Here is a 26,622-nt window from a genome sequence, read left to right on the forward strand (position 1 = left end):
GAAGAAGGGAGGGAGGAGGGAGGAAGTGGGGAAGAAGGGAGGGAGGAAGGGGCAGGCAGTCAGGCAGGCTGCTGTGATCCCTTTCTTTACACAGCTTATTTGGGTAGCACTTAGCAAACTGGGGTGCCGTCCAACTTCCTCCAGTAGCACCTCTGAACCCGACACACGCAGTCAGGAATGCAAAGAAGGAGAGGGTAGAAAACCTTCTGCACCTTGGGAAGGTGACGCGTCGGCATCCGCTGGCCTCCTGCGAGCAGATTTTCCCAAATCCCCCTTCCAAGACGCAACATCGCTTCCATCAGGAGAGGCAGGCACAACTCCGGTCCTCTGGCTCTGCCCCGCTAAGCCCTGGTGAATAAGCACTCAGTTCACCCATCGGTCCGCTGCCAGGACCTGCTGGCTTTCTCCCGTGGGTTTCTGTAGTTTGCCGCTACCTCTTTAGGTCCACTTTGCCTGCTTGATTCAGGACTATAAGCTTTCACCAACTGCACAAGTCTCCTTGCTGGCCACCCTGACTCCAGTCTCTGCTTCTCAGCGATTCACCCTCCCCACTGATGCTGGAGCTATCTTTCTGCAATGAAAATCTGATCACACTGCTCCCCTACTAAAACCTTTTCGTTGGATCCCCCTTGCCATTGCCATATGGATCAGGTATTCAAGGTCCTCCCTGACCGTCATTCCCACATCTTCCACCTCCTGTCTCACTAACCTCAACTCTCTTCACTGTTCCTCTTGCGCGCTGTGCTCTAGCCATGAATCTCTGACAAGTCTCAACTCTTTCACATACCTCTGTCCCTTTGCATAGGTTGGTGATTTTTCATATGCTGTTCCTTCTGCCTGGAATGCCCTTCCCCTGGGTGAACTCCTACTCATCCTTCAAGGCCCAACCCATGTCACTTCCTGAGTGAAGCCAGAATCAGGCCTGTCTCTCTGGGCTTTCCCACATCTTTGTCCTTACCTCCAACTGAATCCTGGCCCCTGTCCTGCAACCACTGATTTACTAGTCCGCCCCCTCACCACATGTGAGTTCTCCAAGTGCAAGGACGGTGTCGTATTCTTTTTGTAGTATCATTTTCATATTAAGCATTTTAACAATAATGCATGATTTTCTCATATGTAACAGGCCAAGCACAAATACTTGAGGAATGAAAGAACAAATACATTCATTGGATTTGTTCTTAGTCTACCTTATTCTCTGCCATGAGCCATTTGGGCACTGGGGATTCCACAGTGATTGAGAAAGACAGGGTCCCCGTGTACACATGTTCATTCTGTGTGACATCCAGAGACAGGGTGACAAATAGATGAACGAGATCATTTCATAGGGCGATAAGTGCTCTGAATAAATATAACTGGGTAGTGGGATAGGGAGGAAGGGCAGTGGGGGCTGAGGAGCTGCTTTAGATGGGTCAAGGAAGGCCACTCTGAGGAGGTGATATTTGAGATGAGACCTGAACAATTTGAAGGAGCCAACTGTGTGGAGGTCCGAGGGCTTAGCATCCCACGCAAAGGGAGGAGCAAGTGCAAAGGCCCCGAGGCAGGAAGGAGCTTGGGGTGTTCAGGGATGGACTGGAGCATGGGAAGCACAAGGTGAGTGAGAGGAGACCCAGATTGTATAGAGTCTTGCAGGGCACGACCAGGAGGGTGAACTCTGTTGCAGGTGCAGTGATGGAGTGAACGGCTGCTGAGATTAGCAGACAGAGATGCCACCAACCAGTGGGCACTTCCTGTCCCTCCCCCCTCCCTGCCCAAACACACACAAGGTTACCGCCTGCTCCTGGGGGCCGGCGGGAGGGCAGTGCAGCAACTCAGACTAACTAGGAAACACAAAGGCCGCCTGCCCAGCTTTGTTTTGAAACCGTCAGTTCCAAATTTTGCTAGCTGGCAGAGACAGGGGTTATTGATTTTCCCTTCTGGAATGCATGTCCTACAGAGTCCTCGCAAATAGAAACTGAAAAACAGAGGAAAACATAACTGCTGAGAAAGATAGAGCAAGGGGGCATTTTTTTAAAAAACAATCTATACTGGTTTTGTCTTTTTCTTATTACGCTTTGTGGGATTGTGGCTTGTCATCTCTCTTTTTGTCCAATTCATTTCCCCCCTATCTCTATGTCTTACAATTATCTCTCTCTCTCTCTCTCTTTTCTCTCTCTCCTCTTCTTTTTCTCACTGTGTCTTCCCCAGTCCCTAGCACGGCATTTGCATATGGTAGGCAGGGAATACTGGCATGTCAAGTGTTGGTCTACCGGTCAGTCTACCTGAGTGCCTCTTTCTCCCGATCAATCTATCCATCTCATCTCCCTTTAAATATAGCACCTTTCCCCCTCCTAGACAGGCAGCAGAGTGGGATCAGCCCATAAAACCAGCTTTTAGTAATTGCAGAGAGTGGTATCCCCAGCTAATTACTTTCTGTTTTCTCTGGAGAAGCAGGAAGCAATTAGGGGCTTCCTTCCGCTGCCTGGGTAGGGGCAGGGCGCCAAATCCCTCCAGCACCAGTATTACAAGGTTTAAACACCCCCTTGGGTCCTTTCTCTTGCCTCTGACAACAGCTGTATGCTTGCCTACTTGCCTCTGTGAATCAGGCCTCCAACTGCCAGCAGCCTCCTTGGTTACTCTTTCCTTTATCCTGTTGCATGGCTGAGTAGGAAGTACTCTGGTTAGACAGCAATGTCTATGGATTGAGTCCAGAAGACGGTTGGGTGGGTTCCAAAGGGCAGGCCAAGTGCGGAGGCCTAGGCCCAATGGTGTCTGCTGACTTTTACTAACTTATACACACTGATCAAAACTCAATTTTGGGGCTTCCCTGGTGGCGCAGTGGCTGAGAGTCTGCCTGCTGATGCAGGGGACACGGGTTCGTGCCCCGGTCCGGGAAGATCCCACATGCTGTGGAGCGGCTGGGCCCGTGAGCCATGGCCGCTGAGCCTGTGCGTCCGGAGCCTGTGCTCCGCAACGGGAGAGGCCACAGCAGTGAGAGGCCGGCGTACCACAAAAAAAAAAAAAAGAAAAAAAAAAGTAAAAAACCAACCAAACAAAAAACCCCCCAATTTTGTCATCTGGAAAATGGGGGTAACACAGTCTCTTCCTTCTTGAGGGGGACTGTCGGGACAAGCAAAGAAAATCCATATCAAAACTACAAAATTATAAACAAGAAATAGCCAATTCTTGCTTTTCTCCTCTTAGTGAAGCATATGGTATCACGCATAGGCCCAGTTGGTATTTCAAGCCTGACATTCCAATAATTTATCATCTTCCCCTATTTTATTTTACTTAAATAACAAGTAGAAGAGTGTTATATTCCCTGAGCTCACACAAGGTGATGGAGAATGTTCGAGGGCTGGCAGGTCGTTTATAAACAGATCGATGACAGGGATGTACATTCCTGAGGTTTAAAATTCACTACTCATCACTCACAAAAGAGACAATCTCTACAAGTGGGTAATTGAGGTCTGGTCGGAGGAGGGCGTTTCCTTAACAGGTTTTATACAAATTTAATTTCCGCAAAGCGTCTCGTATTTTACAGGTACTGACACATATTTAAATGCACAACTTCAGTCATCAACCTTTACCCAGATGCCTCCCTTCTCGAACTTGCTCCTCAGCTTGGGTCCTATACGTCCAATTATCCACACTTCATTTTCTCTTAAGGCCACAGGATTATTTAATTTCACTCCCTCTTAGTCAAACCAGAGATGTAGCTGTGGTCACAGACCAAAGTCCCATAACCAGTAGAAACAGGACAGGATGTCAAATTCACCAACACATAGAAGACGCTCCGTCCACACTGCCTGTGGAAGACGGGACACTACTTTACACTCAACTCACCATCTTTCAGCCTGGTTCTTCCCCTGATCTTTCAACCTCTATGGAGTGGGAGCTCCAAGAAGGCAGAGCTCACAGATACGTATCTTACTTCCTGCATTTACCCCCAGAACTGGCATGTAGTAGGAGCTCGAAAAACATTTTGAGGGCTGCATGGATGAATGACTATGAGAATGTGCCATCATTCTCGGTGTCATCCAAATATGGAACTTATCATTTTCCCCTTCCTTTCCCTGGCCTCTACTAACTCGTGGATTGCCACTTCTCTTGCCTCGGTCTCTACTGGCGTCTTACTGGGGGCTCCTCCTTTCATTCCTGACTGCGAGCCCTGATCCCTCACGTTGGACCACAGCCTCATCTCCCACCGGCCCCCTCCTTCTTCCACCTTCTCCTGTCCTAGGTTCCTCTTCCAGAATCAATGGTTTCATCATGACCTTTCCCAGATCGGAAGCTAGTCACCTTCTCAGTAACTACATCTAAAGTCCATACTCCTTGCAGGCGAGGCTCGCCACCACCTGGTCCCCACTTCTCTTTCTGACCTGATCACCTATTACTCCGCGTCATAATCCCTCCACTCCCATGAGATGGCTCGGCGTAGGTCCCTTAAAACACACCTTGTATAGGTTTGCCTCCCCACTCTGCACACGCTATTTGCCTGTTCATTCGGCAAATTCCAATCATCATTCCGGGCTCCGTGAAAGTCTTTACAATTATAACAACAACAAAGGAATAATAGCTAGTAATAGTAGCTAGAACTTTATAAGCACCTTCCACATGCCAAGCGTAGTACTGAGTTATTCATACACATCATTTCATTCACCTTCACAAGACCGCTAAGAGGTTGGGGACAATTCTTACCCTCCTCTCCCTCTGGAAGAAATCTAGGCTCAGAAGCGTCAAGTACTGTACCCGAGGTCACAGACTCAGTACGCAGGACAGCTGGGAACCAGACACAGATTAATCAGATGGCCACCCTTTGGGCGACGCTGCCTAAAGCTACTGTTCTTCTCTGAGCTCTGACAGTCCTTCAAAATCCCTGGCCACTCACTGGACCATTTTGCTGTGGACTGTTAAATTGTTAAACTTCCTCTCGTATGCACGTTTCTTGTCCCCAATTATACCGTAAGTCACCTGAGAATTACACATCTGGGTCTTAGAAGTCCTGGCCCCCCAGAGTATGGTGACTGAACTGATTAGATGTATGAAGTAACCAACCCCTGTCGTTTTGTTGGTTAATTCATCCTTTAAGCAGTGAGTTTACTCTCCTCCCCTGTCCCACTAGATCCTTGCCGTTTAGGACACACATCCAGGGGGAGAAGGAGGGCCTGTCTGTAGTTCTTGAGTTTGCGGACTCTTAACACTTGTAGCTCCTGAGGCCTTTGTGAAGTTAGAGACAGTACAGGAAAACAACAACAATGACCCCCCCCAAACCCCAGCAACTATTGAGGACCACTGTGAGACTGAATCACCTTCTTGAGAATCAAAAATGTAGCTGGTAATTACACAGCCCTGCTTATCTATCACCACAATATGTTTTCTTATTAACTGGCCCATTTAAAATTAGAGCCATGAGATAGGCTAGATATACCACTTTATGTATGTAAGATGTTAATTTAGGGCTCAACCATCAAGAAGCTGGTTGACTTTAAATTAGTCACTGCCCTTCTCTGGTCCTCACTTTTCCCACTGCTGATCTGTAAGTTCCCCTCTCGTCTTGCTTTTCTGGGATGCTAATCAACACAACCTCTTAGTTTTGCTTTATGTGCACCATCTCGAGTCACACTTTCTGCAGCTTTGTCTGCTCCTCCCGGCCCGCTCCTGCTTGTGGGCAAATGCTCCCAGATGAAGCAATGGGTAGCCTGCCGTCTGGAGCCCCTTGCAAAGTGCTCTCTGTTCCCTGCTTCCTGCACCCTAGATGCCTCTGCCCTCTGGTGTGCTTTGCATGTCAAACACCTAAAGCTTTCTGCTCCGTTCTCAGCAAAGGGGAGGCACATAGCTTGTATCAGAAAGCCAACATCAGCTTCCCGGCACGCCAAAGTCCCTGCAGTACTTACAGGGAGAACTAAGAGCTAAAGCAGTTTTAAAAAAAATCTCAAAAAAAAAAAAAAAAATCTCCTTCAAGACTTCTCAAGTGGGATGCAAGCCTGTGGAGGAGGTCAGTGGGCAGAAATGCCTTCTCTGTACCCCTCTCCAAACACATGGGCACAGTGGTGTAGACAGAAATTCAGGAGGCACACTCCTCGTGAAGGGAAGGGCCCAGGAGTCCTGATAAGCAGCAGACAGCAGGGGGCCAGGTAGGAAACAACAAAGGTTATTTGGCAAGTTCAAAAGCGTGGTGATGGGACAGTTCTGCATCAGTTGCAGTAATGGGCAACGGAATCTGCACGTGATAAAATGACACAGAATTGCACATGCGCACATGTGCGCACACAGACACAAATGAGTGTGTGTAAAACTGGGACATCTGAAGAATAAGGTCTGTGGATTGCACTCATGTCAATTTTCTGGCTTAATATTATATGAGAGTTATACAGGGTGTTACCACTGAGAGAAAACTGGGTAAAAGCGAACACAGACTAGTCTACTATTTTTGAAACTTCCTGTGAATCAATAATTATTTCCAAATAAAAATTAAGAAAAACCCCAAGCACCTAGTGCAGTAGATCTGGCTATGTCTCCCCATGATCCTGGGACACAAGTCCTGACTCTCCCTCATAAGATCCTAACAGTGAGATCTTCACCATCTTTGTCTCGCATTTACAGAACACTTACTATGTACGAGGCACTAAGCGTAAAAAACATTTTCTCGTTTGCATCAATACCCCACCAGGCTATCATCCCTATTTTATAGAAGGTGATGACCTTGGGAGAAGCTGAGTCGAGCCCCAGGCCCACAGAGTGCGGCCAGGCTGTGACTCAGGTCTGGGACTCTATGTTCATACCTGGGGACAAATCTCCAGAGAAGAATAAGACTCCCTGGAGCTGCCGGTTGTTCGATGTGTGTTCCCTGGAAACCACTTAAGCACACCCCTCAATCTGTCTCAAAGGCACCTGGACTGAGGGCACAAGTCACGGGGATACTCCCTCCCTGTCCCGTGTCCCTCACCCCTGCTCTGGCCGGAGAACCACATCTGCAGCGAAGCAACAAAAACATCACTTACAGGTTCTTCACGTCTGCGATGCCTCGGAACGCCTTCCTCGGGATCCCCAGGATCTGGTTTTCGCTCAGATCTCTAAACAAGAAGAGAAGAGGCACAGGCATTAAGGACACAGGCCCGGCTTTATCTGCATCTCATTATGATAACAAAACCCCTCTGGAGGCTGCCTCTGCGGTCAGGAGTGTTTGGGGGACTGTTTAGTCTCAGGCCCCAGGCTGCTTACAAGCCTTCACATTGTTCTTCTAGCGATGGCCTTGCTGAAATGGTTACCAGGCCAGCGGCTCGCCTCCAGGGCGGGCTCTGTGGGTGGTCTCACACCTCCAGGCCACGAGCCAAGTGCTGGGTTATTTGTTGCACACACACTACACCCAATTCTCTTGTTCTGCCACCTCCCAGAGATGACCCCTTCCTCCGCCTCCGCACAGCATCCCTCCCCCACCGCAGGGTCAACACCACTCAATCTCCCATCTTCTCAGGGACTCTCTCTGCCTTTCTCATCTGAGATTGGAATGGAGCCTGGCCATCCTGACTTTCCGATGGGGGATGACCCTCTCTGCTTTTCGAGAGCCCCAGAGAGACCCCTGGGGGCCACCTGGATCGTGCTAGTGACAGGCATGATGAATTCAAATTGCATTTCCACAAACCCACCCAAAATGGGGGTCCCACTGCACCTCATGTAGCATTTAGCAATGCTAACATGTTGCTCTGAGCAGGGAGGGGAAGGGACAAAGTGTCAGGTCCTGAAGCTGGCTCAAACCCAAGCCTTGTACCAGGGTCCCCTTTAAGAATCCCCAAAGCCTCAATATCCTTTCCTAAGACCCATGCTTTTTTTTTTTTCATTTTGTTTTCCAGTTTTATTTTTTGCTGGACCAAACACATGCACTTGTTTTCATTCATACGCCAAGCTTGCTTGGGGTCTTAGTAAGCAATCAAGCATATATATGTGTATCAATCATATATATATATATCCATTATTTTGAAAAGAACACAAAAACCTTCAGATATTAAGGTAAAAAATTACCTACCCAGACACAACCACTGTTACCAATTAGGAGTAATATATATATAAATTTTATCAATCTGATCTCATAGTATGTAGTCTGTTTTAACCTCTTTTTTCGCATACTATATTGAGAACATCTGTTCCTGTCATTAACAGTACATGTATGCTAACATTTTTTTTTTTTTTTTTTTTTTTTTTGCGGTACACGGGCCTCTCACTGTTGCGGCCTCTCCCGTTGCGGAGCACAGGCTCCGGACGTGCAGGCTCAGCGGCCATGGCTCACGGGCCCAGCCCCTCCACGGCATGTGGGATCTTCCCGGACCGGGGCACGAACCCGTGTCCCCTGCGTCGGCAGGCAGACTCTCAACCACTGCGCCACCAGGGAAGCCCCTATGCCAACATTTTTAATGGCTGTTTATCATCCAATTCTATAGATGGCTATATGATCCCACGGCGCTAGGTATTTATTTACTTAACATTTAAGGAAACACCAGGATGAATTTTCCTGCCCACACATTTTGAGGACACTTGTACAGCTACTTCCTTGGTATAAAGTCCTATAAGGAGAATGTGCTGGGTCACAGGGTAAACGCGTCTTAAATTGCCGTGTTGTCCTAGAGACGGATGGACACTCCCACACTGATTTTCCAGGGGCACCTAATCAAAAGCTATAGATGACTCCAAATATATTTGGAAAGAGAGGTCAGACGACCATCCTCCACTAAAACCTGGGCCCTCTAAATCATCATTTTGCCAGGAAGCAGGAGGAAACATAGGAAGCAGAAGAGAGGAGCCCATTTTTCTGCTCTCATCGGCTGAGCTGAGCAGGCAACTCTGAGTGGCGGGCTAAAACTCAAGACACGTGGGGATTGTCTGGGGCCGCTGTTAGATATCAAGGCAAGGCTCAGAGTTGGGGTAGGGTGCAGAGATGAATACAGAGAGAAATCCTGGGGCTGAATAACAGGGTGCTCCCCATCTCAAATCCAGTTTCCTCTGCCTGTGACTGATATAAGTAAATTCAAATGCACAGGGAGCCCCACTGCAGGCTCCCCTGGCTGGGCCTGATTCAATGAGCAGGGCTCCAGCCTGGAGTCGGGGCGCTGAACAAAGCCCACGATGACAGTAGAGGTCAGGCAGTGTCACCAAGGCCACTCCTCTGCTCTCCATCAGGCTCCAAGAGAAAGGGGCCCAGGTCCTGTCATCTGACTAATGCAATTTCCACCAGGCATCTGGGCTATACCCCAGGCTCCGGCAGCCACAATGGGCCCGGTCTTTTCTGCCAAGTGAAGGCTGGTCTCCGGGACAGCAAGCCCTTGCCCGCTAGCCTCCCAGGCTCAGATGCTAGTTTTGGCCGCTCTGGGAAACAGCTCAGGCCACACTTTTGGCAAACGGCTAATGATCAAAATCAGGGGCAGGTGGAGGATACAGGAGAGAAGTTTAGAACAATCAGCTCTAAAAACGCTTGGAAGCCAGATGAAGGGGTACATATCCCAATTATGCATTAACCCTTTGAGTTTAAGGCACCCCGGTATACTGAAAGAATAGCAATTGTATGAGGGTTCTGGTTTGCAGTACAGTGGGATGAAGGAAGGACAGCCGTATTTAAGCAGAAAAATCTGATGGAGTTGCTGGGCAATCTCCCACGAAAGCGGTCACACAGACAAAACTCTGCACTTGGATGGGACGGCCACTTGGGTTTCCGTTCACTATTTTCTCGCTGTAACTATACCCAGGGTTGCTCCTACTTTCAGGAGCCTCGTTGAAAGTACAGCTCTTTCCGTCTCCCTGCCATGGCTTTCCTCCTGCTGCAATTGAGCGAAACAGTAGATTGTAGGGAATTTATCTGCTACCCATGACAATCTGCTTGTAAATTTTATTAATTTTATTTTCCATTGAGCCTCTCTTCTCTGGCTAACAATACCGCGGCCATCCATCTGCAGGACTGTATATTGATTTCATAAATACCTCCAGTGGGCTGACAAACTGACAGCTTTAATGGTGTTACTGATGGGGCGTGGAGGAGGGTTCAGGGCTGGGCGCTTCATTTTCGGTAACTGTCCCTTCACAATTATCTCGGGGCTTTTGTGGGGGTTCCTAATAGTGTGTTTATCTCAGCGTGATGCCAGAGCATGGAGCTATTGTTAAGTACTATCCTTGAGAGAGACAAGAGCCACCATTTTCGGCTGACACTTAAATAAAAATAACAAAATCTATCCATAGTGCCCACGAGCTTAGTTCCGGCCAATTGCTTGTTGGGGGTTTACTGCCTCCCTCTTCCTGCGGGAAAAGGCTCAAAAGTGACCAGGTTTGAAAGGGAACTTGCTTTTTTTTTTTTTTAACCTTAGATGAACGGGATGAGGTTGGAGTAGGGTGAGAGAAAGAATGGTGAGCTGGGATTTTCTGGGGAAATAAAGGAAGATGGCTGGTGGGAAAGGCTTTCTTGGTTGGGAAGTGGGGTTCCCGACTGGGATGCCTTTTTAAATAATTAGGATTCTGAAAGAAAGGCGAACTGCATTAGCTAAAGTGCATTTTCCTGCTTCTGGAAAATGATTAACTGGCTGATCATTCCATCCAAAAACACCAGACCAGAGAGGACTTATTAAGGAGACAGTAAGTCAAATAGGAGTTGGCAAGAGCCAATATATCCCCCTTCCAGCCAACATCCCCCCCTTTTTAATTTACTAAAATGCTTTGGACACAGATTAACTTTCTTCGCAAATTTATTATTGCTTCATCTACCTTGAAACAGGGACTGCAGACGCTTTGATAAATGGATTGAAAGGTTGTCTAGTTCCAGTGGAGCTTTTGAAATGCTTCCCGGGGCTCTCCCTGCAATGTCAGACATGCTTTGTTCTCAGAGCAAGAGTGAATGACAGTCCCCACCTTCACCCCACCCCTACCTCCCCATGTTTACCAGGCAAGGCAAGAAACAGGTAAATGCTCTCCTTTTTGCTCTGGTGGGGACAATGCGTTTGTCTCGGTCACCTTCATGCTACCAGAAAGTCCTGTCTGTGTTAAATGGAAGTTTATGGCTCCTAGAGGTCCATGTCGAATTATTCCGAAGGTACAGAATGGGACTTGGAAGCTCCTCAAGAATTGGGGAATTCTTGTGTGGGAAGTGGATAGAGCCACTTATTAGCTGTATGATCACACAAACTACTGAAATGCTCTGTGCCTCAGGTTCCCCATCTTTACAGCGAGGCTATGAATTTTACTGATCTCTTGCAGATTGATACTGAGGATGAAATGAATTGGTATGTGTATACTTTGCACAGAACCTGGAACCCTGGAGGCATTCAGTGAAAGGCTGCACGTATTTCTTGGACTTTCCCTCCATTTAGCCCTGGATTTGCATCGCTGAAAATGTCCCTTTTCACTAGCCTCAGGACATATGCCTACAACTCTGCAAAGAATAGAACATATAAACATTGCTAATATTCTTTCCATAAAGTCTGAGGGAGGTTAAACTTCCCCTCATCTATCATCTAGATACGAGTATCCATATTTGACTCTAGATTCTTTTGGATAAAACAGGAGAGGTTGATTCAGGAGTAAAGTTCTGTCTTAGGTTGGGCTCGCTCAGACGCAGATGCTTGACCAAGTGACGGATTCACAAAGTACTCCTGGGAGAGGCAAGTAAGGGATGGAGGAAATAGGTTGGAGAAGGAAATAAAGGACAATTAGGTAAAGTGCTGGTCTTAGCCCCAAACCCTGGGAAGCTCCTGTCTCTAACCAAGGGATCTGGGTCTTTGTAGCCCAGCATCAGACAGTCCTTGGTTAGACCACCCAGGAGAAATGCAAATTCCCTGGCTCTGCCTGTTCTCCATAAGGCTGGATGAAGTGACACTAGCAACTCAAGGACAGGTTGCCGAAGAAGTTCCCAGCCACGACTTTCAGCAGCAAAGTCCAAAGAATCAGGAGATGGGGGCCAATGTCAGCAAAGGGAACCCAAGGGATCCAAACCAAAGCATTTCATAAGAAGGCTTCAAGGTCAGTTTTCCTAAATCAGGAAAGATTTTTTAAAAAAAATCTTTAATCTCAGAAGATTAAAAAAAATCACCCCTGAAAGATGACATATCCAGGATCAAGGATCAAGAGGCCATGCATGGTAGGGGGTGGGAAGCAACTGAGCAAAGAAAACTGGAGCAACCCAATCTGGTACCTTCTTTATCTACCTCCCCAAACCCTTTGCACTAAGACGAATCAAATGCCTTTTTAGTAACATTAAAAAGAAAAAATCCATCAACTCTTGAGTAGCCAAACTAAAAGAGGGGATGACCTAAAAGCATTTATATTTAGAATCCTTTATTGGATTTGGGATCAGGGCAGTGAATTGCGATTCTGATTCTCTTTGCCCTGAGTATGTATTAAAATTACTTTCCTAGTCACTCACGGCCTAGTAGGAAGAAACCGCCCATTGGTGCCGTAGGTATCAATCCAAACTCATTTCATTTCTGATGGATAATCTATGAATCTAAAATTTCTTGGACTCTCAATGCTACCATCCTATACAAAGCTGAACCTTGATCCCCTACCCCCAACTCCTCAAATATGGTAACCATGACACATCACTCTGCTCTAGGATCCAAAGAGAAAGATATTGTTTTGCTTACCTTATTTGATACAGCAGGAGGGACAGATGCAGGAAAAATTATTCCCTGGGGGTTTTACAATGTGGGCTTTGGGGAGGATTTATCTTAAAAGGTAAATGTCTTGTGCAGGTGATTTATCTTAATAAGCAAGATTATATGTTTGCAGTTGGGTCACTGTCAAAACCAAATGAGCCCCAAACGTATGTCCCAGCTAGGAAGCCCTGGTACCTCCAGCTGAGTGTCCAGTTAATAGCATCCTCTGTCTGAGGGAGATTACAGTGGAGTACCTGAATCATTTCCTGCAAGAAATGCCACCTATCTCAGAGACCCAGAGACTCAAAGTATCAATGGGGGACGAAAACAATGATTTCCCACTGCTCCGGCTGGGTTTCTAATATTTCACGGCATTAAGAGTTGACACTGCCTGCTCCCTTGATGTGAAAAAGTTACTGAATGAAACATTTCAATAAGAGCTCCTTCCACTGTGCCTTCTTTGATAAGCTCATTAGAAAAGTCCTAGTCAGAGCGTTCAGGTGTTTAACATTGGTGGATTAAATGCCAGTTCAGATTCTTACTTCACTCAACAAAAAAATGAATTGAGCACCTACTACGTGCTACACTACTGAGACACAAAAATGAACAGAACCAAGTTTCTGTACTCCTGGAACTTGCATCTCATTAACCCCAGATACAAATAAACAGACTCCTTTATATGAACATAAACATCTAGACACCTCAAAAAATAAGAGCTGCAGTTTCACTCTTTTTTCCTTTTCAACAAGAAGGAAGCCTGTATTTAATTCACACTGCAAGACTGTTCCTAACCACCAAGGAAAATAATTCACAGTTTTGTTTTACTCGAGGTCCAAAATCTTTTTTGGATTTTAGGAGCAGGGAAAGGGAAAGATGCCAATCTGAATCACTGGGGCTTGCAGAGATGCAGATTCGTTTCATCAAGTATTTTGGATTTTATCTATCTATCTACCTATCTATCTATCTATTTATCTATCTATCTATCTATCTATGGCTGCATTGGGTCTTCGTTGCTGCGTGTGGGTTTTCTCTAGTTGTAGTGAGTGGGACTCACTCTTTGTTGCGGTGCGCAGGCTTCTCACTGCGGTGGCTTCTCTTGTTGCGGAGCACGGACTCTAGGCGTGCAGCCTTCAGTAGTTATGGCGCACAGGCTTCAGTAGTTGTGGCGTGCGGGCTCTAGAGCACAGGCTCAGTAATTGTGGCACACGGGCTTAGTTGCTCCGCGGCATGTGGGATCTTCCTGGGCCAGGGCTCGAACCCGTGTCCCCTGCATTGGCAGGCGGATTCTTACCCACTGTGCCACCAGGGAAGTCCATGGATTTGTCTTTTAAAGTGGACAGTTTGATAAAAATCAGGACAGTTTGAAAATGTTATTAAGAGCTGGCATGGCACGGGGCAGCTGTTCTCACAGTGGGGCTCACCATCTACCTGATCAGAATTTACTGATGATGCTTTGAAAAACATACGGATCCCTGGTTTTTAAAATAATTTAGATATGATCATGGTATTGTGTTTTGATATATTTGCTACGTTATTATTGTTCTTTTCATTTATGTCTTTATCTTTGAGAGATACATACTGAAATAATTAAGGATGAAATGATGATGTCTGGGTTTTGCTTCAAAATAATATAGAAGAGGGAGAACCGGGTAGACGTATAGATGAAACAAGATTGGCCATGAGTTGATACTTATTAGAGCTGAGTGATGGGTATAAAGGGGGTACATTTATAATCTGTGCTTGACTTTTACACAAGAGTGAAAATTTCCATAATAAAATTTTGTGTGTGTGTGTGTGTGTGTGTGTGTCTGTGTGTGTGGTATGCGGGCCTCTCACTGTTGTGGCCTCTCCCGTTGCGGAGCACAGGCTCCGGACGCGCAGGCTCAGCGGCCATGGCTCACGGGCCCAGCCGCTCCGCGGCATGTGGGATCCTCCCAGACCGGGGCACGAACCCACGTCCCCTGCATCGGCAGGCGGGCTCTCAACCACTGTGCCACCAGGGAAGCCCATTCCATAATAAAAAAAGTTTAATGCCAATTCCTAGGACCCATCCCAGACTTACTGAATCAGAAACCTTGGGAATGAGTTCTGGACACTTTGGGCAAGTGTGAGAACATGGGTAGAACGATTAGTGTATGTGATTAGGTGTTAAGTTCATGTTGTAGCCGCGTGTCTTTACGAGCATTAATACAATTCTCTAAGCCTCAACTTGTACTTCTGTGATATTAGGATAAGCATTATAGATAATGGACAAGCAAGTGCTTTCTATATTTGAACGCAGGATATAAATGCACATCACTATCTTCATTTCATTAGCATGAGGTTAAGAAACATAGCATCTTACTTCTTTATGTATCTAGTCTGCTTGGGTCCAAGATGCAAAGGCCTCCTGTGTCTCAGGTGTGACGCTGCTGGTGTCGGGCGAAATGCCCATGGGATAGATAGGTACGTAGGTAGGTAGATAGATAGAGAGACAGATAAATAGATGGTTGGATAGGTAGGTAGGTGGATGGATGGATGGATGGATGGATGGATGGATGGATGGATGGATAGGTAGGTAGGTAGGTAGGTAGGTAGGTAGGTAAATAGATAGATAGATAGATAGATAGATAGATAGATGATAGATGGATAGGGTCTCCTTACAGGGGGAGGCCGAGACGGGCAGAGTGACAACATCTAATCTATATTTTAGAAAGCCACTCAGGGGCCCAGTTTGGAGGCTGACCTAGGAAGAACTAAGAGTTCATGGGTGGTTACACCCCTCCCTGGGATCTCAGAGATATGGCAGAGGCAAACCAAGCACTGTGTCCCTCCCAAACGTGCAGGTGAGACTATGCTTGACTGAGATGAGGACATTCCTGGTGGGGCCTCACAGACAAGTGATTTCCTACAGTTTTCTAGGAGGGCTGCGATCTAGGGGAGAAATCACTGGAGGGCAGGTAGTGAGCCGAACGACGCAGCCAGGCTGAGTGGCAGATCTAGAGCCGTGACTGCAGATGAAGACCTGGTGTTCAAGCACAGTGGAACTTAAGGATCCTCTGAGGGGCTGAGGGCTACGAGCTGCTACAAAAGGCTGAAAATGGAGTGAGGGTTATTGGTTTACTCTCTGAGTAGTTACTAGTGTGGGCACCCTTTCTGGGCAGTCGTTCCAGAGACCACAGACTCAAATGTATTAAGGTTTCGCAGGTTAAAGCAAATGAGTAAAGCAGGCTGAATGTGGACAATAATAATAGTGAGGGGGTGAGCTAGGGGAATGCAGGGCCCATTTAAATTAATTTCCCCTAAGTCAAAACCAAATAACCCTATGTGCTGGCCAACAAAACACTTCAAGGGCTGAAGGGTGTGGAGGCCAGCACCCCTCCAGGGAAGACCCACTAATTCTAGAACAGTGCTGTCCCATGGAAGTATCATATGAGCTACTGATGCAATTAAAATGTTTCTCTCAGCAGCATTAAAAACAATAAAGGGCTTCCCTGGTGGCGCAGTGGTTGGGAGTCTGCCTGCCGATGCAGGGGACACGGGTTTGTGCCCCAGTCTGGGAAGATCCCACATGCCGCGGAGCGGCTGGGCCCGTGAGCCATGGCCGGTCCGGAGCCTGTGCTCCACAACGGGAGAGGCCACAACAGTGAGAGGCCCGCGTACAGCAAAAAACAAAAAAACAACAAAACAAAGAAACAAAAAAACAAAAGAAAGAAACAGTTGAGATGAATATTATAATAAAGTATTTAACTTAACCTGACATACCCAAGATATAATCATTTCAATATGAAATCAATATGAACATATATTAGTGAGATACTTCACAATTCTTTTTTCATACCAAGTCTTCGGAATCTGGTGTGTGCTTTATGTACATCTCACTTCGAGCCAGCCATCCTCTAAGCGCTCCATGACCGCACGTGGCTGATGCCTATTGTGTTAGACAGTGCAGTTCTAGGGTAAGGCTAGGGGCTGGAGGCTGTAGCTATGTGTCCACTCATTGCCGAGAGAGAGAAAGAGTTTTAGATGTTGGAGCCAATCTAAAGGAGCCCAGTGGAGTACTGCTTGGTGGTGGGGGCACAGCGGGCAGGTTTGGGTTACCAGTAGGAAATGTAGAAGGGATCCAGTCAAGATAGAAACTTCTGGATTCGGGGAAGCAAGTCATGAATTGAAATATTCCAGTCATTCAGCCATCCCTCCTGGGAGCAAAGAATCTCCTTCTAGCCATAGGAATTAATCTGAGCCTTTCCAAACCATCACCCTTCTAGGGCTGACAGGATATAACCAATACTTCCAGTCCAAATAGAAGCTTTTTGCATTTGATTATCATATGCAGCCCCAACTAAGGCTCTTTGTGTTCATGAAATAGCATTACATATAATTGACTGATCCTCTCCAGCCAGTGGTACAGAGGCTTAGCCTCTCAACAGTATACTAATCTCTGGGATTATCACAATTTAGTGACAAATGAGTTACATTAGACGGGATTGGGGAGTTCTAATTATCAGCCCAATTGTGCCTTCTATTCTGGTCCTGACTTCCCTGTGCCACTAAATGGTCCAGAAAACATCACCAGGATTCCAACTACTGGCATCTGACTTGAGTCTGTGCGTTCATCACCAACGTACCCTTCAGGGAGTAAAACTGTGATTCAGGCATCCTTACGTCATGTGCAGAAATCTGGTGCTGAAAATCATCTGATCTTAAGGATCTAATCAAGTACCTGAGACAGACCCCTGCCAACTCGCCCCCCCCGCCCCGCAATGAGATGTTTTGTTTTGATTTGTCAATATTGGTTGGGGTGGGAGGAGCGGTCCACTCGGTTCAAAAAGATGGAGATTGGTGTTTTATTTTCCTTTGTTTGAAGCTGTGTGTCTGGCCAATGGAGTTTGGGAAAGGGAGCCCATTTCTGTGCAATCCATCCTCCTCCCTGGCTGACATACTGTTCCCACCCCCTCCTTCCCCTCCGTCCCTCTCTCTTGGCAACCCTCTGAGGCTTTCATCCCTAATTTGATTGTCGTAGCTGACATTGTCAATCTGAAATCCAGTAGCATGTCTAATGCTGGCTGGACAAGGGGCATGCGGAAGGAGTCGAGGGAGAGGCAAATTCATCTTGAGAAGTAGCTTTATGTAAATCGATCCTTTGGCCGAACGCTGGAGCCAAGCATTTGCTGATTAATTGGAGAAGCGCTCTTGTCTTCTTTAGAGAGATGGCCCAAATTGAGTCCGCTCTTATTCACAAAGACATTCCCATGCCCCAAAGCCTTTTGCAATTAGGAGATGAAACCTTGCGAGTGAGGGGGTGGGGGGAGCGTTTACGGAATTGTTCTGAAATGAAGCGTGTGCACTTGGCCTGCTTTGTGATTAATTGCTGACCTGAGTACCCTCATTTGCCTCCCAGACGGTGTCCTGACAGCGAAAGTTCTGAGGCACAGCATCCCATAGGTGAAGATCTGCTTGTGCAATAATGAGCAAAAATGAAGAGGGTAGCTAGCGTGCTTTCTACACGTGTTTCTCTTGTGGATTCCAAATGTATATTTTCAGTTACCGCTTGGGCCCATTTCTGTTGGCATCAGAAAGCAGGGAGTGCATCTGTAATGGATGCAATCCCCTTTCCACGTCTTCTAAACTTTGCCAGAAGAAGAAAGCTCCAGCGAGATGGCACATCATCCTCCAGGGTGGTCTTTTTAACTCCGTCCCAGGGCACTGTTTAACTTGCCTTTACCAAGGCAAATGATGGGCCTGCACACAGGTAAAGTGAGTTTGGATCTGGAAAGACTGCTTGTTGCTGCTGACCTACATGCTGACCAGAGGTGGAGCTGGTCAGGTCACATGGTCTTCCCCACTGTCCCCTCCCTCCCCCACTAAATTATCAGCTTCATGTGGTCAGGGACTTTTGCTAAGCACAAGGCCTGACACATAGCTTAAAAAATACTTGTTGAATGGATAAAAGAAATAGTTGAAATGATTTCATGCCGTTGCCTGGTTCAAGGATGACAGAGAATAAATCTCAAGCTATGAGGATTTTTTTTCCAAGTCCAGTTTGTCCATTTAGATTAGAAAGGGCTCTGGCCCCTTGTCGTACCTTTCCACCTCCACCTGCCTGATGGAGTATCATGCGTGTGAAGTAACGCCACTAGAATAGGCTTGCATTCTAAGGAGCCACAGATAAATTCTCCAACTGAGAAGCATTTAGTGAGCTGAGCTAAAGCATGGGAATGAGCAATTATACTGGGAAGGTAGTCTAAGCCGATGAATAATTAGGTTTTGGGGGACAGAGATTAAACCTGGCCTGAGAGGTTGCAACAGATTTGGAAAGTGGATTCGACCCAGAAAGGGGCTGTGTGCCTGACAATGTTTCATCTCCCCGCTTCTGATTTCTGGCACTCGTGGAGACTAGGATAATATAAGATAATGAAATTCTGGCTGCCGAAGGAGACACTTTGAGCCTCAAGCTGCAGGAGATGTCAAAAGGGGATGGAGAGATATACCATGTTCTTGGATTGGAAGAATCAACATTGTGAAAATGACTCTACTACCCAAAGCAATCTACACATTCAATGCAATCCCTATCAAACTACCACTGGCATTTTTCACAGAACTAGAACAAAAAATTTCACAATTTGTATGGAAACACAAAAGACCCCGAATAGCCAAAGCAACCTTGAGAACGAAAAACGGAGCTGGGGGAATCAGGCTCCCTGACTTCAGACTATACTACAAAGCTACAGTAATCAAGACAGCATGGTACTGGCACAAAAACAGAAAGATAGATCAATGGAACAGGATAGAAAGCCCAGAGATAAACCCACGCACATATGGTCACCTTATCTTTGATAAAGGAGGCAGGAATGTACAGTGGAGAAAGGACAGCCTCTTCAATAAGTGGTGCTGTGAAAACTGGACAGGTACATGTAAAAGTATGAGATTAGATCACTCCCTAACACCATACACAAAAATAGCTCAAAATGGATTAAAGACCTAAATGTAAGGCCAGAAACTATCAAACTCTTAGTGGAAAACATAGGCAGGACATTCTATGACATAAATCACAGCAAGATCCTTTTTGACCCACCTCCTAGAGAAATGGAAATAAAAAGAAAAATAAACACATGGGACCTAATGAAACTTCAAAGCTTTTGCACAGCAAAGGAAACCATAAACAAGACCAAAAGACAACCCTCAGAATGGGAGATAATATTTGCAAATGAAGCAACTGACAAAGGATTAATCTCCAAAATTTATAAGCAGCTCATGCAGCTCAGTAACAATAAAACAAACAACCCAATCCAAAAATGGGCAGAAGACCTAAATAGACGTTTCTCCAAAGAAGATATACAGATTGCCAACAAACACATGAAAGGATGCTCAACATCACTAATCATGAGAGAAATGCAAATCAAAACTACAATGAGGTATCATCTCACACCAGTCAGAATGGCCATCATCAAAAAATCTAGAAACAATAAATGCTGGAGAGGGTGTGGAGAAAAGGGAACCCTCTTGCACTGCTGGTGGGAATGTGAATTGATACAGCCACTATGGAGAACAGTATGGAGGCTCCTTAAAAAACTACAAATAGAACTACCAAATGACCCAGCAATCCCACTACTGGGCATATACCCTGAGAAAACCATAATTCAAACAGAGTCATGTACCAAAACGTTCATTGCAGTTCTATTTACAATAGTCCGGAGATGGAAACAACCTAAGTGTCCATCATCGGATGAATGGATAAAGAAGATGTGGCACATATATACAATGGAATATTACTCAGCCATAAAAAGAAACGAAATTGAGCTATTTGTAACGAGGTGGATAGACCTAGAGTCTGTCATACAGAGTGAAGTAAGTCAGAAAGAGAAAGACAAATACCGTATGCTAACACATATATATGGAATTTAAGGGAAAAAAATGTCATGAAGAACCTAGGGGTAAGACAGGAATAAAGACACAGAACTACTAGAGAATGGACTTGAGGACACAGGGAGGGGGAAGGGTAAGCTGTGACAAAGCGAGAGAGTGGCATGGACATATATACACTACCAAACGTAAGGTAGATAGCTAGTGGGAAGCAGCCGCATAGCACAGGGATATCAGCTCGGTGCTTTGTGACCGCCTGGAGGGGTGGGATAGGGAGGGTGGGAGGGAGGGAGACGCAAGAGGGAAGACATATGGGAACATATGTATATGTATAACTGATTCACTTTGTTATAAAGCAGAAACTAACACACCATTGTAAAGCAATTATACTCCAATAAAGATGTAAAAAAGGGGGATGACTGGCGGTGAGGAAGTTTTGATGATCTTTGCGATAATCTGCTCTGTGATCAGTCTCCTCACCGAGGAGGATTAGCAGAAGTCAAGTCGGGGGTGGGAGAGGAGGAAGCGGAGGTGGGAAGGAGAGAAGCAGCCCAGAACAAGCCGTGACTGTAGTTAGGGAGCAGTTGAAGCCACTTTCTAATGTCCACCCCTTGTAACCTTAAATGTTCACCTTGATGATGAGGAAAGAGTTCTTTGCACATTCCTCTGGATGCCGTGTGCGTGCCTGACACTAAGACTAATGTTTTGTGGACTGAACAACTCCTCCCTCCCACACGTAGGGGGATACAGCACTGGGGTTACTCTTCTGCGATCCATCCTGTTTTCTTGAAGACCTGGGAGGCGGCAGGGGCAGAGGAGCAGGCTCTGCCCTGGGCTGCAGCCGTCCAGAGGCTGGAATTTGGAATGCAGGGCAGCAGCTCAAGGAAATGTGGCTTGTATATGCCTGTTCTTTCTTGTAACTTTTCAGAACCCCATCAAACAAGTGAAATCTCTACGGTGAAGGTGAGATGCTATCCCAGGGGCCATCTGCCAATAAAATCAATGTGGTTTCAGAAAGGCTCAAGATTATCTTCTACCAAAGCAGGAAAGCAATTCAGCAAGAGCTCAGCGCTGTGAGTTGCAAAGCCAGCTTCTGGAATCCCAGTGTTGGATGAAGTATATAGCAGCTTAAGGCATTAGTCTATGTTAATACTATAGAAGGACATTTCTCATCATGACCCTTGCGCTATTTACTATTCCACTCAAAGCAATTACAGTTATTGCTAATAACTCACACCTGTGGCTGTCCTGGTATTGACGAAAGGAGAACAGATGCTGTTCTCTGGCTTATTTATGTAAAAATAGATGCAGTTCAATAGATTTACACCAAGTTTGAAGTTAACACTAACATTTAATCCCAGACCTGCTTCTGGCCATTTAGCTTGAAAGGCACCAGACAAGGGATGTGTGCGCTGGGAGAACTCAGCAAACCGCAAAGATGACATTAATTAGTGACGAACGTGAGACTGCCGCCACTAGTCTCATGCCAGATACAATAAACTCCCCTGTCCCAGGCAAAGAGGACAGGACCTCCACGGTAAGAGGTGGGGGAGGGAGAGGGAAAAAAGGGGAAACACCTCCCTGGCCTCTCTGAGACGGTGCATTGATTGCAGCCTGAGCCACACTCTTCCTGGCAACTCAACTCCTTTCCTTTCATACCTGAGCCCAGAAGTCCTGCATCTGGTCAAGGTCCCAGGAGGCAGTGAGGCACAGTATCAAAAACATGGCTCAGGAGCCTGGAAGACCTTGGTGTAAACTCCAGCTTTGCCTCTTGCTAGCTGTGTGACTTTGCGTGAGTAATTACCCTGTCTGAGCCTCAGTCTCCTCATCTGTAAACTGGGGACAGTGAAGTGTCAGGGGATTATTATAAAATGCCTAATGAGTTCAGAGCTCTTTGCTTGTTGCCATGGCTCATCGTAAGCACTTAATAAATACTAATTATTATGCGTAGTGCTTGCATCTGTTCGAGTCTGCAAACACTCTGAGTTGAAGACAAGAAAATCCCTGCCTCCTTTGTCCCATAAAATATTACACAGGAACTGTAAAACAGCAACTCAAGGTCAAGCTTAATATCAAAGGAAGCAATAACTGTGTTCCACTCAAAGCTGTGTTTCAAAGGTCCTGCAGGGAGACTCAATCTCTTGGAATCTCCCAGGCTCTCCCGAGGATGGAGAGGGTGGGGCGGCAGAGAGAGGAACATAGGTGAAAGCCGCGCAGCTCTCTGTAACCCCCCTAGGAAGCTGGCTGGACATGGTTGGCTGTGCGGTCACTGCTGTGCAGAGGAGAATTGGGCAGGAGATTTCCATCAAGAGGAAGAAGAAGAAGGAGAGCCAGAAGGTAGCTGGTGGTACAGCAGGGAGGAGAGGCTAAGATCACAGCCCAGGCACGGTTCAGACTGGGAAGTGGCCTCAACACAACACAGTTCTGGGCTGAGGGCAGACTGTTGATCCAGCTGCCTCTGCACAGACTCAGAACAAGCCAAAGTAGTCCTCCACCTTCCAAAGGAAGCTGGGGACTTGCGTGAGCTTCCAAGGGGTCCAGAGCCATGCAGGAAACAGCCTTCAGAGGAAAGGCTGAGATCAGTCAAGGTGGGAAGGCCAGTTGACTTTGGTACTAAAGCAGATTCCCGGCTGTGGTTAGTCTCCTGAGAAGAGACTCTTCACCACCCTGTGAAAACTGTCCTGGGGCTTACATTTCAATGAAGGGTCACCGTTAATACGGTGATCACGACGTACCCAGGGAGTTAGGTGCTGCAGGTCAAAGCTAAGTAAGTGAGAAGACACAGTCCCTGGGAGAGGACGACTTGAGACAGCAAGTATGACGTCACCTCTTAGGAAATGAAGGTCACCTGTGCAGATGGAGCTGGCTGCTCGAGGCAAGACCGTTTTCCTATCCCAGAGTGAAGGCGGTTGCTCAAGGATCAAGGGGGTGAAACCAGAGAGTCAGCCTCTGTTATGCTGGTGTGGAGGCTATCATGGGTTCTACCTCCGTGAATGAGAGATCTCCTTTGAAGTCAATGGTTGGTGGGCAGGAGAACGCAAGCAGAGAGGGATAGAGATGGATAGATGGATGGATGGATGGATAGATAGATAAGATACGAGAGGGAGACATGGAGAGAGAGAGAAAGACTGGCAGGCAGAGAGACAAAAACCAAGAGGGAGGCAGGGAGAAAGAGACTGACACCGTGAGATAGAATAAAACTAGAGAAAACAAAAGAAAAAAGAAAGCCAGAGAGAAACCCACATGCACAGAGATAGTCACTGCACAGAAGAGACCGTGAAAGGCAGAGACACACAGAGAAAGAGAGCTGCATGGGTATGAGATAAAGAGAAACAGGATGGAGGCAGGTTCGCACACACATAAAGGAGACGGGCTGCGAGAACAAGAGACGAGAAAAGCAAGAGGAAAAGGATCCGGTGGAGGCCAGCAGGGGTTTGTGAGGCCGGAAGACAGGCTCCTCTCTGAAAGACCCCAGGGTTTGGGCTTTCCCACAACCAGGAGACCAAGAATGGGAGGGGGTCCGAGGTCTCTCTCGCATCCAATGTGGGAAGCTGCTCTAGGGCAAGGAGGTGTCATCCTCCCTGTCTGGACCCTTCCCTGAGTTCACGGCTCCATCTCCCATCCCAGCCCTGTCCTCCGGGACAAACCCTCCTCCCCCAAGGAGGGGAGCTACCCAGACCAGGGGAGGGGCTGCCAGGGCTTCTCCTAAGCTCCCATCTCTAGCGGGTCCAGTGCTTCCTGTCTCCCTCAGCTCTGGAAGCCAGACACAGGGCTTTGGCAGAGAAAACTTGTAGAGGTTTCAAACTCTTTACATTACAAAGCGAGTTTTTAAAAGCTCCATAAAATTTCAAGGCACATACTTAATGTTCAAATGGCAGAATATATCGATCCCTGCCCATCCTCTAGTATCTTAAGTTTACCCAGAGGACCATTTTATTTAATTAACTTGGTGCTTTATTAATATAAATATTCTCCTATTGATCATAAGAGGGCCTGACAGGCATTCGAGCTGGGTATACATCACCTTCCCTCCGAGCAACGCCACTTAGAGGAGGAGCTGGCTCTGAATCAAGGAAAGTGGCAGGAAGTGGTCCCCTGGGATGTCAGGCGCGGATGAATCTACAGCATTTTTATGGAGGGAGTCTTTTCATTTTTTTTAAGATCCAGCTCCTTACTTCTCTTAAAGCAGAAAGCATATGGAAATGAGATATGAAAATGGTCTTGGCTTACATGTATCAATTAGGCATGTCAATACCTTAATTAAATCGCTGAACGAGATTTATACCAGTGAGTATGTTTTATAGTTATAATAGCTTTTTTGGCTACTGTTCAAAATGTCAAATACATTGGAAAAAGGGGATTTAAAGAAGACATAATTGACATTCTGAACCGAAGCCAGTTTTTTTCTTCCCTCCTTTCTTTCCTCTTTATTCATGTAATTTTGGAGAATATATATAAAGTAATGGACCTTAGAATGGATTGGGTTTTTGGAAGTCTTTTTTATCCTTCAATTCTAATCCATTTTATCAACTTTTCTAAGCCTCAGATCACTGAACCTGCGAACGCCCCTCACTTTCTTCTGGGCCTTTGGAGCTTGCTTTTTAATAATCTATAACCGAAGCTCCCTGGCTGCACCCACAGAACAGAAAACACACTCTCTGCCCTGATGAACAAAACCCCAAACAGGGAATAAGGTTAAAAGGCCTTATGACGTGAGAAGGCTATTACTATAACATCAAAACACTCAGGTAAAAGTATTCTTAATCTCTTATGTAAAAGCCTATTCTCTTTAACTTATGTGGCAAAGAAAGTAAAGATTCTCCCTCCTTTCTCCTTATACTCTTTTTCTCTCTGAGCTTTTCTAAGTCATTTCTTCATTTATTTCTAACCATGACCTATTTCCCTAAGGATAGAAAACCGAGAGAAGACCTTCTAGATACGTACAAACAAACACAAAGAAGGAAGAAGAAATGGTTGGGGAAGTGTGCACTCCTGTCACGGATTCCTCCCAATAACAGACAGAATGAGCGAAGCTGCAAGGATTGCCATGTCGGTTCAAGGTTATTATCTAACACTGCGAATGCAAAAAAGAAAATGAAAGAAAAAGAATGTACATGATTTGGGGGCACTCGTCTGAAATGCACAAGTGCACTTCAAGTCTTGGTTAAATACTCCGGTCCTGAGATCTCAGCCAGGCCATGGGTTGAACGCTGCCCTAAAGCAGGGTGACCAGAGGCAGGAGGTGGGCTCCCCTTGGGCTTTGTGCTCGATGATCCCCCTGAGGCTCTGGCCTTTGAGGACTGTGTCTGTGGCCTCTCAGCCAAGCCCCTCCCAATTTCTGGGGAAGAATGACACCAAACAGAGGCTCCAGAGGGAAGCAAGAACCAGGTCGGTCCTCCCATTCTGATTCGCTTCGCTGACATGATCTGGCTGAGATTAGGGGAAAGAACCAAATACCGTGACCATTATTGGATTCTATTCAGAATAAAGCATCTTTGCTCAGAACCTATGATTCTTAACAAATTTTGGAGCCCAAAGATCCAATCTTCTTGGTTTACAGACCGCAAAACTGGGGCCCCCAACGAGAAAGGATTTGCCCAAAGTCACACAGTTTGGGGCAAGAACACAGGACCCTGACTCTGTGGACAAGGCCCCTGTCTTCCTTGTGGGTTGTTTCTGTTTAATATCAATAGGGCAGGACAGGAGGGAGGTCTGGGTGCAGTAGCTGTCATTTGCCTGGTTACCAGGGAGCACCCTGGCTGATCCAGCTACCTGCGCAGGTGCCCTCCTCCTCTGCTCTCTCTGCGACACATGAACTGCTTTCCCGATGCTCTGCTTGCATTTAAAATGGGTAGTCTTTCCGGATCCATCCGCCCATCCAACCAACATTTATTGAGCACTTACTATATGCTGGACACGGTGCTAGGCACAGGGGAAGAGGGGGGTGAACTAGCTCTCTGTTCATGCAGCTTATAGACTTATAGGGAAGACAAATATAAGCAAATAATTGTTCAGATGAGCATTTATAATTTAGACACTATGAAGAAATACAAGATGTTTGTATGATAGGAACATGTATAATAAGAGAGCTCAACCCATACGAGACAGCAGAGGAATGAAGCTCAAATGGAGACACGAAGGATGAGGAGGAATAATGCAGGGGAAGAGTGTTTGT

General features: G+C 46.5%; 1 protein-coding gene across 1 annotated transcript in view; it reads right to left on the reverse strand.

The window, feature by feature from the left end:
- SLIT3 (slit guidance ligand 3) overlaps window positions 1-26,622 on the reverse strand; it is a 620,113-nt gene that overhangs the window by 217,440 nt on the left and 376,051 nt on the right. Inside the window, exon 5 of the mRNA XM_029218173.1 lies at window positions 6,981-7,052. Coding sequence (XP_029074006.1) covers window positions 6,981-7,052 — 72 coding nt within the window. The remainder of the gene's footprint in view (window positions 1-6,980; window positions 7,053-26,622) is intronic.

This window comes from Monodon monoceros, unplaced genomic scaffold (assembly GCF_005190385.1).
Source record: "Monodon monoceros isolate NGI ecotype Baffin Bay Population unplaced genomic scaffold, NGI_Narwhal_1 Super_Scaffold_12, whole genome shotgun sequence".
Classification (NCBI taxonomy): Eukaryota; Metazoa; Chordata; class Mammalia; order Artiodactyla; family Monodontidae; genus Monodon; species Monodon monoceros.